Source organism: Balaenoptera borealis (genome assembly GCF_965194805.1).
Source record: "Balaenoptera borealis genome assembly, chromosome: 2".
Taxonomy (NCBI): Eukaryota; Metazoa; Chordata; class Mammalia; order Artiodactyla; family Balaenopteridae; genus Balaenoptera; species Balaenoptera borealis.
Window position 1 is genome coordinate 90,635,358 of NC_138867.1, and position 15,984 is coordinate 90,651,341.

Consider the following 15,984-nt stretch of genomic DNA (forward strand, 5'->3'; position numbering starts at 1 on the left):
CATAAGGTGCATCTTTAAAAAGAACATGATGGTATCAGAAAAGCCAGTATATTCTTGGAGTCACTTTCAGTTTTTCAGTGTTTCATGTTTCTCATCTTTCCCCACAGACTGACCCATGTCTAGCTTTAGTACAGAGTCTTTTCAGATCTAATGCTTTTGTCTTTTTTTGGTGGGGGGGGAGGCAGATAATTCTTAGTATAAGCCCTCATCACCTCGATTAACAACTCACACGTTCTCCCAGCTAATCTCTCTTTCTGTGAAATCCATCTCTCCTAAGTATAACCTACATGTACCGGTCAGTATTCTCTGCTTCAGTGTTTGATGAATCCTTTCTTCTTCAAGAACTTGTTTTGGCTTACCTCCTATTATATAAAACCTATTCTGTGTCTCATTGGGTAAAAGTTGAATCAGCATTCATTGTTTATGATTATCATATAGATTTTTTCCCCTTATTTTTGATGGGCTGGCTAACAGTCAAAACTCTATTGACTTAAACAAAGGTTTATTTTTGTTTTAAATAAGAACTCTGAACAATGACATAAATGGAGCCCCCATAATAGCTCTCTATAATTTAATAGTTGCTTTGATTACGATCCTATTTTAAATGTATAAGTGAATACAACTAAACCAAACTTCTCAGGAATAAATTGATATCCCAAAAAACAAGGGTAATGAATTATACATTTTATATATCACCAGGGACTAGTATCTCTTAGTTTAATAACCTTTGAAGTTGTTTGAAGATAAATTAAGATCTCTACATGATTCAATGACAAGAAGTCATTAGTGGTATGGCCCTGATGATCCCTTTTCTCAAATGACAAATTGATAAATTAGTATTCTTGTTTACATAATAACCTCTCCGAGTTTGTTTAATATGATCAGTTCCTCAGAGTCCCATTAATACTGAAAGAACAGGTAGGATCAGATTTTCACAGCACAGAGTAAGAAATCTTGGAGGAAGAGCTGCTGAGAATAAAATGGTCTTTTATCCTCTTACTAAAAGTTGGCTGCAAACAAAATAAAGCACTTCTATTTATTATTTCCTAATTGTTCCAGACATTTATATATATATGTGTGTATATATATATATACACACACACACATATATATATATATATATATATATATATATATAATCTTTTTAATTCTCAAGGTCTTCTAATATAGATACTACTTTATCCATAAGGAATCGTTGAGTGCTAATACGGGAGATATATCAAAAAACTTACAGAGCTTGTATTAGTTCACTTAATTGGAAAATCTAGAGGGAAATCACTCTTGAGGCAGTATGTGATCCAGTGGATCAAACATGTCACCAAAAAGTATTCTTTTTCCTTTACTCTTTCTGCTTTCCATGGTGATAACTTCATCCCAAGGCTGCCAGTCTCTGTGGTGCTACATGCTGTCCTGTACACTTCCACTTGCAGAGAATACTTCTTTCCTGGTACTTTTCTCAAAAAAAAAAAAAAAGTTTATTTCACCCTTTAAAGTATCTCCTTGTATCTCAGTGACCTAAATTAAACTATGTGCCTATCCCCGAGCCAGTCACTGGGAAATGGACTCCATTGATTGGGGTAAGCAAATCTAGGATCACCTTTATTGTTGAGGTGAGGTAAATACTTTCCAAAATGGGAGAAGGGCAGTCTCCTAAAGGAAATTGAGGTGAATGAGGGAAAATTGATGTGCGACAACCAACCAGTCCCTGCTACCACTCTTCCTTATTTTATATGCAAAATAACTTCAACAAAAATAATGATAAGTTGTAGTGTTTATTGTGTGTACCATGTGCTAGGCATATGCTTAGTGCTTTAGATACATTTTAGTCTTCAAAACCATCTTGAGAAATAAAAGGAATTAATCCTTATGTTTTAAAGAAGTTTAGAGAGATTGAACAACTTACCCCAGGTCACATAGCTAATCATGTAACCAAAAGTGGGGTCCGCCTGCTCGCCGCTCAAAAGCCAATAAAGAGGCCAGGTTGGGGGAAAGGAAAGTTTGCTTTATCTTGGATGCCAGCAACCAAGGTGGACACCTGTCCAAAGACCGACTTCCCCCACCCGCCGCCCCGACAATCAGGGGGCAAGAGCTTTTATAGACAGAGGGAGGGGGCTACATGCAGAAGCAATACAGTCAGCTCTGACCGTCGTCCTGAAATTGGTCATCGGTCGTCTGACAGTGTCATCTTGATTGTCCTAGGTACAGTTAATCTTCAGTTCCAGGTTCGGTTTGTTTCCATTTCTTTGAGGCCAATTCTCGGAATTGCGGCAGCCTATGTCATGGCCATAGCCTAGCCATCATGTAGTTAACTTCTTCCACCTGGTGGCGGTTTCAGTATCTATAAGACGGCTCACAGGATACGGCTCAGAATATTATCTATAGCCCTTAAGGAGGAACTAAAGGTCCTCAACTATGCTTAATGACTAAACTATCATTATTTGGTCTCCTTTGACTGTTTCCTCTGTTTCTGCATTTTCTCACTTCTCTGATTAAACTTATTCTTTAGCTAAAGTTTTTCCACAGACAAAAGGCAGGCTGAGGACATGGGGTGAGGGGGGCTGGGCAAGGACCATAGGGCCTGCTCCGTTTCAGTCAGACCTAGATCAGCACGACTTCAATATCCATGTTCCTTTCACCATGTAATGCTGTCTCGTGAGTAAACTAAAAGTTGGCTATAAAAACATGCTAAGAATTGTCTTAGAAATTGATCACTGGTGAAGAATTCTAGAAAATAATCCATCCTGTCTTGGTTTAATGTGCCATACAGAAATAAGCTTTGGTAAGACAGCTACAAAGGGGGAGTTATTATCTTGTTTTACCCAGTTATGAACACCACCATCTTATTGCAGTGGTCAGGTGGGGTACTCTAGCTACACACATACACACATACATATACAAACATGTATACACATGTGCTGCATATATGATTCTTGTATGTATCACACATTCTAAGAGAGGTTCTTTAAACTTCCACAGTGAAAATGACAAAAGAATGAGTTCAAAGAAACAGACACTATCTTCTACAGTAACCTCACAGTGAATACTAAAGATCGTATCATCTGATGTCAGTCTCCAGTTCTTCTTCACTAAATGATAATAATCAAGTACAGTCCCCACGGAAATGTTTCTGGCCCAGTCTGAATTATTTTCTTGGTATCCTAGCTTTAGTCTCATAGTCTGTCCTTTGGAGAGTTTACTTTTTGCTTCAGGGTCCTTAATGCCTACACTTGCCCAAGGCTTAGGCTTTCCGTACTGAATCCTAGCTATTTAATTTTTTTCCTGAAGACCTTGCTTCTCGACAGTGTTCTGCAGTTAGCTGACTAGGGCTGTGGAATTGTGCAGCTCTGCTACTTTACTAAAGATCACTGTGTCTGTGGCATGAATAACTATAAATTGGAAATAAATTAAAATTTACTTTAATGATTTAGTGATTTTAAGCAAGAAATTTCTCGAAGGTAGAAATAGTCTTGGATTAACTAAGGGACAATCAGATACCCTTTGTCAGTATCTTTGGCTGTGTCACAGTATTCTGAAATAGCTGTATCTAACTCTACCTTCCTAGTACTTTATCTTTATTGACTTGGCATCACTTTTCAGCCAATTTTTAATTCTATTTAAGTGCTGTCTTCTCTTTGTTTATTAATCTAGTGTGCATTTATTGGTTTACAGTCTTATCTATTAAGGATTGCTTCTTTACAAGTTATTTTTGTAAATGATGCAGTTTGTAAGGCAGTGGTGTTACAGAAGCATCTGTCAAGATGAGCTCAGAGTCTTAAATGTACTAAGTTTTATTGTTGGAATCTAAAGAATTTTATGGCATCTGTCAGGTGCCATTGATAAGAGATGTAATGTCATCCTTTTCTAAACATTATTTTAACATTTAACAAGTACTTGAAAAGCATAGTTCTAACCATTGGAGAAAAACTAAGGAAGAAATGTTTAAAATTAATAAAAAATTTCTTGAGTAGCTTGTCTTCATGCTTATTGAGGTATTATTACATGCTAGACAGCCTGTGGTGGGCACTGAAATTAGCATACTGAACAACAGAAGCGCAATTCCCTTCACAGGGTTTACAGGCTGGGCCGGGGATTGGGGTATGAAGAGGATTATGTGAAAGACTAATTTAAAAAGAGCAGGAGGCAGAAGGAAAAGTGCTGAATGTGAGCTAGTTTTGGAAAGAAATAATATTAGGATTCCGCAGAACACTGGGGTTATGTCATATGCTGCTTTAATTAAATTGCAGAAAAGATTTTTTCATTTGAAAGTTATTCCATAGCTTAGAAAAAATGCTATGTGGTTTCAAGACCAGAAGGGTGCACTTTTTCTAAACTAGGCCAATGTATATCTAACAAAATAATTAATATATGTGAATATTGGTCCAGGAAGTAACTTGAACTAAATATTGATTTCAAGTCCATTTTAATAGACATTTTTTGTACCTATTAAAGTTGAGAAATTAGTGGTAATTTTGCTGTTTACTGTTGCATTTAGGTGTTTTTGTTTTTGTTTCCGAAAATTAAGTCAAGCTTGATAGAAGCTATTTCAGTAATGTTCATAGTAATAAATTTGATATTCTCTTTAAAAGAACAGAAAAAAAAGTAAATTATCTGACACCATTAAGATTATTTTTAAAACATATAGCTTAGTGATTTTGCAAATAGTCCACCTAAATTTGTGTCATACTGATTTGTGAATAGGAGAAGAGATTAGAAAAAGAGAACTTTCTGAGGAGAGTTAGGTGTTTATTTTCTAGGTATTCTCATTAAAGAAAAAGCCATTAAGTCTTCACCTCTAGAGTTGTTCTATTTAAGGAGGCCTAGGTCCCTGGTGAAGAGGATCAAAAGCATCAGGAAATGACAATTAAAATGTTAATCCCTCTTGCAAAATTCTGGCTTAACATCGGAGGGCCTAATAGAAAGAGAAAGTAGGGATGAGTGTTTTTAGAGAACGTTCATTCTAATATACTTTAACTTGGTTTTCTTTTGTTTTGTTTAATAATGCAATACATTACACTATACATTAACAAGGAAATTGTTTAATGCCATGCTGTTAGTGAATGCACAGTGTAAGGCTACCCTATTTAACATGGTTGTCACTGGCCATATGTGGCTCCTGGGCTCTTGAATTTTTGAAATGTATCTAGTGCTTCTAAAAAACTGAATTTTGAATTTCATTTAATTTTAATTGATTTAAATTTTAAAATTTAATTTAATTTCCAATAACATGATTCAGTTATTAGAAAAGGTTAAGTATGTTTGGAACAACCTAGGTATGTGAGTCTACTTTTTTAACCGTAAATTTGATGAAATCTAAATACAGATCAAATACTTCAGATGGAAATGTGCTTCTAAATTGGGATGTCCCATACATGTAAAATACACACATATTTTAAAGACTTAGGATGATAAAATGTAAAATATGTCCACAATAATTTTGTAATGATACATGTTGATTTAATAATATTTTATATATATTGGGCTAAAGAAAAAACATACTATTTCAGTCACTTTCACCTTTTTATTGTTTTACTTTTTAAAATGTGGCTACCGGTATATTTAAAATTACTATGTGGCTTGCATTACATTTTTTTTGGACCATGCCGTTTTATGGAGTTTCTCTAAGTCATCACTGGAATTCATTTGATGCACAAAAATGCAATCTGACTCAGCAACTAAATCTTATCAAAATCATAGCCTTCTTTTTTTTTTTCCTGTCTGACTCTACTATTAGTGATGGTGTTGTTAATGATCTCAATTTTTTAAGCAGTCCCTGAATCTGATAACTAATTCGATATCATTACTTTTTTAACTCATAATAATTGTAATCTTTTATTTGGTATTAGAGAAAATAAAATTTCTTAAAAAATTTTATCCAGGCAGATTGGTGAGAAATTGTGACAGAGGAACAAGTATGACTTTGAATATTATTATGTGTTGGGTAATATACAGTGTGAAGCACTTAAAGTACTTAAACTGCATCTAAGAAAATTCATGGTGTCTGCTTTCTAATAAGATGTGTTCTTTTCATATTTTCTTTTATCCTCACCTTAAATGAAATGAGCAAAAGGTATGGTTAAATGTGTAATGCTTTTTGTTCTGTCAGGTATCTCTAATAGGTGATAAATATGACTTTCATCATGATCTTGTCTCATTGTTCATCTTTCAATTCTTCTAGGAGGTGATTTCCTCTCCTTTCTGAGAAAGAAGAAGGATGAAATAAAACTCAAACAATTAGTGAAATTTTCATTAGATGCTGCTTCTGGTATGGCCTATCTTGAGAGTAAAAACTGTATACACAGGTAAGGAGAATATTTTTTAAACATTTTCCAGTTTTATTAATAGGGTATTAGAAAACTGATATACTTGCTATCATAAAGCAGTGAATTTCTTTCACAAAACATGTATTTTCTTGTTGGTTTTCATATTTTGTGTGAAAGCATTCTTTGACAGTTGCTTACTTAGTTTACAGAAACACTTGTTTTCTGTCTTCCTGAGGTAAGTATACCTCATTAGACAATGACTTACTAATTAAAATTTGTTTTATTATAATCATGAATAGCATAGTGATAAGATGTACCACAAGTTAGTCGTATAAGCAGCTACAAACTTATAGCCAAATAAGATTGTTTCATGTGTTACTTATTCTCCTTTTTCAAAGAAATTACTTATAAAGTTACAGAAAACCCTACTGGTAAAACAATTCATGACAGTGAATTTGGCCAAGGGTAAAAGATTTGAGCACACTAGTTATTTCAAAGGAGATTTTAGCAAACTTTCTCTAATTATATCAAGACCAGCAACTTGGTTTTAATGCTTTATAGATTGTGGTTTTAGCTGCTTGTAGCTGAAAGTAATCTTCTTTTGCTAAGTGTGAATACAAATTAAGATCTCTTGCAGAATTCATGTCAGATCCTAAATATGGCTAAGTGTATATAAGCAAAATAAAGTGGGGGATTTGATGTAGTTTTTATTTGCTTGAAACAGCACATGTGCTGTTTAACGTGGGGAGGGTTCATTGTCAGATTGAACCATTGTGAACTTGAAGCTGGTTGGTTATAGAGGTATATTTTTCTCTCATGTGTTTCATTATGCAGCCTTTGACTTCATCTTCTTGTGAGGTTGTACAACATAGAATTGCAGCAGAACAAAGTTATATGCACCTGAAATATACATTTATTTGACCTCAATGAATATTTTTTACTTAATTCCCCCCTCCAAATTTTGCTTAGTGTTCAGTTTTATTCTGAAACTAAAATTATGGCTTATATTTCAAATATGGTTCAACAGTCACATGTGTTTTAAAATACATTTCAACAAGGATACTATTTTTCTGGAAATTAAAACAACTAAAACTAAGCTACTATCATATTCCTGTTTTACTTTCTATGAATATAGACTATATTTACTTTCAATGAATGTAGATCAGATCACATTGTAATAGATATTTGTGAAGACTAAAAAAATTGATTTTGGACAAGAATTGCATTATCACTAATTTCATTACTTCATGTTAAAAGTAACAATTAAGGATTTTGCCCTTTATTTAGAGAAAACCTATAATTTTGATTGCTCAGGTGTTAAAGCTACTTTGGGTATCACATTCTCTACTGCAGTTTTTATCGTGTCTCAGATTTTTTTTTAAACTCTTAGACTATTTATGGCTTTAAGCCATAATAAATACACATTCTTGAAACTGTTTTAATGTCAGTTACCAATAACAGTCTTTAATTTCTGGTGTGTTGTGGTTGAGGGAACTGTTGTTTCAATTTCTTGCTGCCTTAGTGATTGCTTTTCTTGCAAATGGATGATTGTATTTTTTTAAGTGCCTCTATCATGAGAATTGAAACCATTCTAAATTGCCGATGGCAGTTAGCTTTCAAAAATTTATCCCACTTACAGAATCATAACATTATCTGCTGTAATTTTATTTTCCCATTTTGGTTTTTAAGAATTTTCATGCATTTCCAAATGTTTGAAAGTCAACCTGCGCTTGACCACATATCCTAGAAGGTTGTACATAGTCCTGTACTATTTGCCTGGGGGTAAGGTTCCTGATTGAACATCTTGAACAATGTTGCTGAGAGCAGGTTTGACAAATAGGTTTCAGTGCCGACTTTCAGTGATTGGTAGTGACTGTCTGTGTTGTGCATTGAGAAGGATTCCAGGATCAGTGACAAAGAGTCCAGTGATCGATTAGTCACATCTGTCAGGGTGCTGATAAGCATTAACACAAAAACTCCAAATTTGTCATCTGTCACATAGAATATTTTCTTTTTGTCTTTATTTTCATAAATACATTTTTGATATGATTTTCCTTACTAGGTATATTATAACAACAATATAATATTTTTCTATAATCACTTCCACTGATACCTTCTAAACTATATGCTATTCTTATTTCTCTTGTTAATCATGATTACTGGATGAATTTCATGATATCTCTAGCCAGTGATCTTTTTGTTCCTCTTCAATCTTAACGTAAATGTTCTTTTGGATGAATTCAATTTTTTTCTCTTCCTTTTTGGTACCTCACCAATACATGACTCTATATTGAGAAAGTAAATCATTCTTTGTGTTGAATTTTTTATGGAATGACTTGTGCTACAGAACTGTGTTCCTCTGTGTCATTCTGTGGAACTATTTCTGTGGTAGCAGTAGTAATTGCAGTGGAGTTTTAATTGATTTATATTTAATAGATATACTCAAGGCATGTTATACGTTTTTTTCTCCTAAGAAATATCATATATATATTTATGTAGTGTAAATATAACAAATATATAAATACTATATATGTATATAGTATACACTACAGTGAAAAGTATTTTTCCTCATTGGAAAAATTTCTAGTAAGGTATTTCAAAATTTAATTAAAGTTTCTAAAACGTGATTAAAAGTTTCCTTTCATTTTTCAAGTAATGAAGAAAGGCCCCAAGCCCCATTCTTGACATCCCAAAATATATGTATGTCTATGAATTCTAAAGTCTTTGTCCTACAAATCAAAGCAAAAAAATTTAAATATGCTTTAAATTTTATATGAACTTATACATTTTATCCTGTTAGAGGTCACTGGAATTCAGAACTTGAAAATACTTCTAATTGAATCTCTCCAGAATATTATCTTAACTTTTGGGGGACGCATTCTCTTTCTTTAGCTTTGTTGTGTTGTTTTGATTACTATGAGAAGAGCAGAGCAATGTTTCATTAAAGATAAACAAGTATGACAGCTATAAAAGGGAAACAAATAATTGCATAAAGAAATGGCATGCTTTTTTGGAAAGTGTTCTTGTTGTAATTTCCATTTCACTTCCAGGAGTGTTCTCTTGATACACTAAGTTTCTAATTGAAACTATTTCTGCTTATAATTTGAGAGTGTTGGATATTTTGTGTTTCAATTTAGTTGTAATCAACCCTGTTTTCTTTATAATTATTCTATAAGCCAATGTGAAATTTTCTTTCCTACTTGTACTTCATACAAATATTTGAAGTACACTGATAAACTTTGCAGGGGTGTGTTTACTTACAGTGGCATGTTATTAGATCGCTAGGTGTCACTCTGGAAAAAGTATTAAACCTGATGATTCTTGATGTTAAGTGGATTGAGGTTTGACATTATATTGGATTTAAATGGTAACGGTGTTTATGGTTTTATTGCTGATGAGTTCTACTGCAAGATTTATTTTTATTGGGTTTATTTTTAAAAATTGGTTTTGTGCCATGTATTTTATTTGTCCATGGAAAGTAAAGGGAGGATAAACTCTTGATTGCCATGTATTTGAGTTAAAGACCATAATCTATTGGGAGTCTTGGAAGCATTTCTTCATTTCATGATATTGTATGTCATTGTCAATGCCAGAAAAATATCTTGGGAGAGGTACTATAGAATATGATTTCTGTTTCTATTTTAACTCTTGTACTGATTCCTCTTCATTTTTGATTACTCTACCACAATGATGTTTCTTTGTTATGGAGTAAGATTAATAACTCTACAAATGAAAATATATAAGACTGCAAATATTTTATTGTTTGCTAAATGTTTTGCTTATCCATTGAGAACAATGATATTTCTGGCACTTCAGAAACATGAACATTAGCTTATTCTTTGCCAGGATGATAGCAATATGAGAATCATGATCCCTGCCTTCAGATGGATGTAACAGAAAATAATAATAATGCAAAGAGATTATCAGTTTAGTGACAATGTGTACAAGATACCATGGGAGTAATATCAAGAGGGTCTAATATGACCTGTCAGTATGGGAGCTATGGTGGGGAGTAATCAGGGAAAGTTTTGCAGATGATACTGTTTGAGTGAGACTTGAGTGTATCATTGAATAGAAGGGGAAAGAATTTTCTAGCTGAAGCAAAGTTGAAAGCAAAATTACGTTTTTCATGAGAAAGCATGACAATCATGGAACTACAAAGAGTATAATACTATCAAAATGGGAAGACCAAGGAACATTGGGCTGAGCCAGATAAACAGGGTCTTTCTTTCCAAGGGCCGTGTATACCCTTTAATTTGGCTAAACTTGGGAATATCTAGCCATACATTTAGATAATTTTAAGACAGTTAAAAGTCTGTGGTTTTTAACTGGAAAAGGAAAGTAATTTGAACAAAATTTACAGAATCTTGAAAAATGTATAATCTTGTGAAAAGGTGTAGGTATGGGACCAATTTTATTTTTAAGTTTCATTGGAAAAACAATTTAAGAAAGCTAAGATTGCCCAGAAAGGAACAATATTACATTTCACTTAGATATGTTCCAGAAGAAGATTATTTCATCCAGTGATTTCTGATAAGACTTAGGCATGTGTACTTTTTAAGATAAATGTAAGATGTAGCTTCTGTCTTATTTTTGTTGTTTGTGATTTCATATTTTATGAAGCTAAAGATTTGGTATGATATTGATCATTTACATTTTTCCCTTGAAAATGGAAACTCTCTTGAGAGTTTTCTTTATTTTTTAAATGCAACTGACTAGCATCTGAGTTCTTCCTAAACTTTGAATGTAGTGGAAAAGTATTCTTGTGCTTAATGTATCTGCATATTTTCTTCAGTGTTTTTGAACGCTTCATCTTTTCTGTGTCTTATGATCCGCCATATATTTAATAAAAGGGATCTTAAGATCAGTTTACAGATTAAGTAATTGAGGCCGAGAAAGATTAAACGAAGGTCACCTAGAGAATTAGTAGCAGGGCCACTGTTAGTTCTTGGATGTGCTGACTTCATTATGACACATTCCCATTCCAGTGTTTTATTCTGTCTCATCAAGTATTCATGAACCTAACAGCTGACATTTATTGATTACTTACTGAGTACCAGGCATTATGCTAATTAAGTGCTTTTGATTCAATATATGAGAAATTAAGCTTCAGGAGGGCAATAATTTTTACCTATATTGTTTACTTTTGGATTCCAAAAGCCTGAAACAGTGCCTGGCACTTAAAGGTGAATGAGTGAATCCACAAGGCAACAGTAGGTACTATTGTTGGGCCTGTTGTAACATGAGGAGACTTATGGTTAGGGAGGTTGAGCATCTTGCCCAAGATCATTTTAAAAGAAAGTGGCAGATCCAGGATGTGGATCCTGGCACTCTGGTTTGAGAGCCCCACTCTGAATCACTACACTGGACTCAGCTGCTTTCCATAAGACATGCATCTTCTGACCAATTAGAAGATTCAGGGCAGAAGGCCAGGTGGTGTTTGGTGTGATGGCTCAGCTTATAATCAACATCTGGACTCTTTATGGTCATGAGTAAAAACAGAAGAGGATGCTGAAGCCTGTGAAATATAATTTTAGAAAGACATACCAAGGTGTTTTCTGTTGTTTTTTAATGAACAGTTGCTGAAATGCAGCAGTATTTTGTTATTGCTTCTCCATTTAATTAGAGCTTGAAAATTTTTTTCATTTTTTTGTACACTATTGTTTAGATACCCCCTTCTGCTTTATCTGTTAATTAAAAACACAGGATTAGCATAGAAATGTGATAATCTCAGTTAGTTGACTAAGCATTTATGACTGGTTTTCTTGTTCTAACATTTGATTATAATTTTGAATATATTAAGCTGTACTTTTATTTTTAGCTTCTAAACCAATTTTGCTACAGTACAAAGAGGACTGTAATTTTAAATGTCTCAAAAATATATGGTCCTCCTCTAGTTTAACCTTTTTTTTTTTTTCCTAGAGCAGTTTGGTATTCACAGGAACACCTTCCTAAAAATTATTTATCCTGCTACTTTATTCAGTGTCAGAATTTCCTATCGCTAGTTTCATTCATTTTAATTAAAGGATTTTTTCCTAAAGTCACATGTATGTTTCCAGGAATGAAAAAGGAGGCCTTCTCTTATCCTGGAATCAATTAACATGTTGGCTTGAGTTAATGTACCAGAGTATCTAACTGCCTTCTTAGAAAACAGAAATGATGGATTTGGGGTAAAGGGTCAGAGAACGGATGAGTTTTGATTTATGGTTACTGGTAGGAAAGATGCAGCATATGTAGGATACTGTTCAGGAATTCAGCTCAGTCCAGTAAACGGAATGAAAGTCCTTGAGAGTGAAAAGAGAGGGGAAGAAGGGAATAGGAGTACATGAGCACTGTTTCATGGCTTAGCGAGGGCTAGCCTTGTCTTATGTTACATAGAAATGATGCAGGAAAATTGGCCTATACCTCATTCTCTATTATTTCTGACTTTTATTCACTTAATTACATTAAGTACATTTCTGGTTCAGAATGTCAAAAGTGATCTTTTACATTAAACAAACACAAATGGTTGGTTTACCATTTTCTCTTAGGGCCTATTTGATTACAAATAACAGAAATTGCTTAAGCTAATTTAAGCAATAGGAAATTTATTAGAAGGAAATAGAGTTATCTCACAGAACTCAAAAGACAGGAAGTTCAGCCAGCTCTGGGAGTCATTATAATTAGGAACTGGGAAGCAGTCAGGAACCAAAGCAGCATCTCTTTCTGTTTACCCTCTGTGTTCACTTGGTCTTTCATTATTTCTTCTTGCTATGTTGCTACTTCATTTCCCTCTTGCTCTGAAGACTACATTCCTCTGCCCCGATGTGCAAAGGTCCCTCAAGTGACACTCGAGTCACAACCTTCCAAGCCCCTCATCTGCAGATAATTAATTACTCTTTGAGGTCTCATTTCAAATTCTTGGCAGAAAGAATTGATTGGCCCAGTTTATATTAGGTGTCTACCCCTGTTTTAATCAATAACATGGCTAGACAAGGGAAAAGTAAGCAGGATGACTGTTACATAGATTTACAGGAGCCGGTTACTGTGTGTGAGGGGATAATTCTCAGAGGGTGGGACACATACTGAGCAGGCTCCCTAAAGGATGGCCACCACGCATTCATTGAATGATTCCTATTGGGCAAGCACATTCATTATCTTATTTAGTCTTCATATTTCTATGACCATTTCTCTCTCTTTCACACTAGAAAAAAATTGAGCCATCAAAATAAGTAACTTGTCCAATGTCATACAGCTGGTGAGTGGAAGACCCAAGTCTAGATCAAGTGAACGACAAAGCCTGTGAAACGAAGCAAAACACTTAAACTATGTGTTAGATATACTTTTCAGTTTCTTCCCTTTTGTGAATATAAGCAGCCATGTGGACATCTCTTGTATGAAGCAAATCTTAAAACCATTTAATAAATGCTGATTTAGAGAAAGCCTCGTTGTAGAGATAAGAGAGTGCTTTACAAGTCTTAACTCCATATTTTCCTGGGATGATTCATCCCCACCCAGTTCCTTGGTGAAGGGCTGGTGGGTTTACTCTTTCCTGCAGGTGGTCGTGCAGTCTCCTTGAATCCTAGCTCACACCACATCCATACGACAGAGAGGAGATTAAGGCCAGAACCGTGGAGTTGGGTTCATGATTACCCCAGGGATTTGGGTAACCATTGGTTGAATTCAGGTTCTAAAGTAAAACCTGATTTAAGCTAGAGTAGCTAGCTTTTCCTAATAAGTCTCGGTCAAATAGAAATTCTGGCTTCTGAAGAATCCATTAGAACACGGATGACATAGAAACAAGCTTAACCTTCTTGCTTGCTTTTTTTGTTTTTTATGTTTGTTTCCTACTCTCTGGCCGCCGAGGCAGGATCAGAGCAATCAACATGGAACTAGAGAACTCAAGCCTGAGCCATTTACTGGGCATTGACTCACCTCACTAATATTGAGAATCACTAGGGGTTTTGTCCAATTATTATCCTTAAATATGTTTTTTATTTGATGAAATTCAAAAGCACAATGAGAAGGCCTTTTCATTCCCAGGTTTCCCTTTTCAAGTGACTCTGTGCCAGTCAGACTGTCTGCCTCTGCACTGCCAGCTCTAAGAGCCTGGAAGCCGAGCATTTGCAGAGCCATTTAACAGCTTCAGCATGGTGGTTAAGCCCACAGAGTTGACACTGGAATGCTCTGTGTTTGAATCCTGGCCCTGCGGCACATCAGCTGTGTGACTTTGGACCCCTTCCCTGCCCCTACCTCAGCATTCACTGTAACCTTTACCCTGCTTCATCTTTCATCAGTCCTTGTCATGACCTGACATTTATTTTATTTATATCTACATATGCAACTGTGTGTGTATAAATATATGTATATGTATAACAGTGGTACATGTAGACATAGAAACCATAAAAAAGTACTGGTTTACTTTTTATTGTCTGCCTCAACTAGAATGTAAGCTCCATGAGGATACTGGCTTTATCTTGTTCATTCCTTGATACAGAGAACAGTTGCCAGTATCTAGTTTTGGTGCTCAGTAAAAGTTTTTTGAATGGATGAATGAATGAAGTTACCTACTATACTTTTGTCTCTTCCAATATAAATTGAAGATAATAATACTCTTTCTGACTCACTGATTTGGGTTAGACACTGCAAGGCTACTTGAGTAGGAAAGGGGTATCTCCAAGCTCTCCAATAAGAAATATCCCTACAGCATTTCAAGAGGCTCACAATTTAGCAGGAAAAGACCACTCATGTCCATACCACTGTAAGATTAGATTCAGTTGTCTACTTAGCCAAGGATGCAGAAACTTTTCAGAAGAAGATGGCCACGTAAGGCAAAAGCAAATGCAGGATATCTCAGTTCACTTGACCATGGTCCCCAGAGTTTCTAATGATGACACTGTCTACATAGGATAGGGCCTTGTTGAATCTGAGACACTCATTTTCTTACTAATGGCTGTAATGTGGAGCTTATGACACTATTCACGGAGTACTTATACATCTGTGTGATTTTGTTTAATGTGATATTTTAAACATTGGGCTCTATTGGTTCTTGTTGGTGCCAACAAGTCCACATCCTCACCCTGAAGAAAAAACAAAATTAAAGCCTAGGAATCTCCAGGTGGTTCATCTCTATCTCCAGCCCATTTCTCCACAATTTGCTACCTTACTCTCATTACCCTTTGAGCTATGTGTTTCCAACCCTGAGTATGTTTGGGCCATACACTCTTCTAGATACTATGGCTACAGCAGTATAGGGGAGGATAGTAATTTTCCCTCTGCCCTTCTAGGTTCTTGGCTGAGACTCCTGTAATGAAAGACAGATTAACAGGAGAAAAACAGAAGTTTAATAACAAGTATACCTCCTGTATACATGGGAGATACCCAGGAAAACTGAGTAACTCCCTGAAATGGCCCAAGCCACCACCTTAAATACCACCTCCAGTTAAAGACAAAAGAAAGATGTTGGGGAAGAGGGGAGGCCAGTTATAGGAAGTTACCAGGAAAAGCACAATAAACAAGGGTAAGGTTGTTATGCAGATTTAAGTCGGTGTTTTCTCCATTGATGAGTTTTTAGAGATTTAGTCATCCCTCTCTTCCTGGTACAGAGAGGGAGACACCCTTACAAATGGAAATTTCCCTTAAAAAGGGTAACTACTCAGTTTTCAGAGCTTCTCCTGTGTCTGCTCAAATAATTAGCTCAAAATAATCCTTAAGCCTAAAAGTCATATTTTGGGGTGGCAAATTC

The 15,984-nt window shown here is 35.0% G+C and overlaps 1 protein-coding gene and 1 long non-coding RNA gene across 8 annotated transcripts in view; both read left to right on the plus strand.

Annotated features, from left to right (window-relative positions):
- The window catches only part of FER (FER tyrosine kinase), a 457,469-nt gene that overhangs the window by 345,741 nt on the left and 95,744 nt on the right, over window positions 1–15,984 (plus strand). For all 7 annotated transcript variants that reach the window (XM_082376336.1, XM_082376339.1, XM_082376338.1 and 4 more), the window contains one exon: window positions 6,176–6,299. In XM_082376336.1, the coding sequence (XP_082232462.1) occupies window positions 6,176–6,299 (124 nt within the window). The remainder of the gene's footprint in view (window positions 1–6,175; window positions 6,300–15,984) is intronic.
- Window positions 1–15,984, plus strand: part of LOC309622615 — a 463,955-nt gene that overhangs the window by 322,755 nt on the left and 125,216 nt on the right. The gene's annotated exons all lie outside the window — the stretch shown is intronic.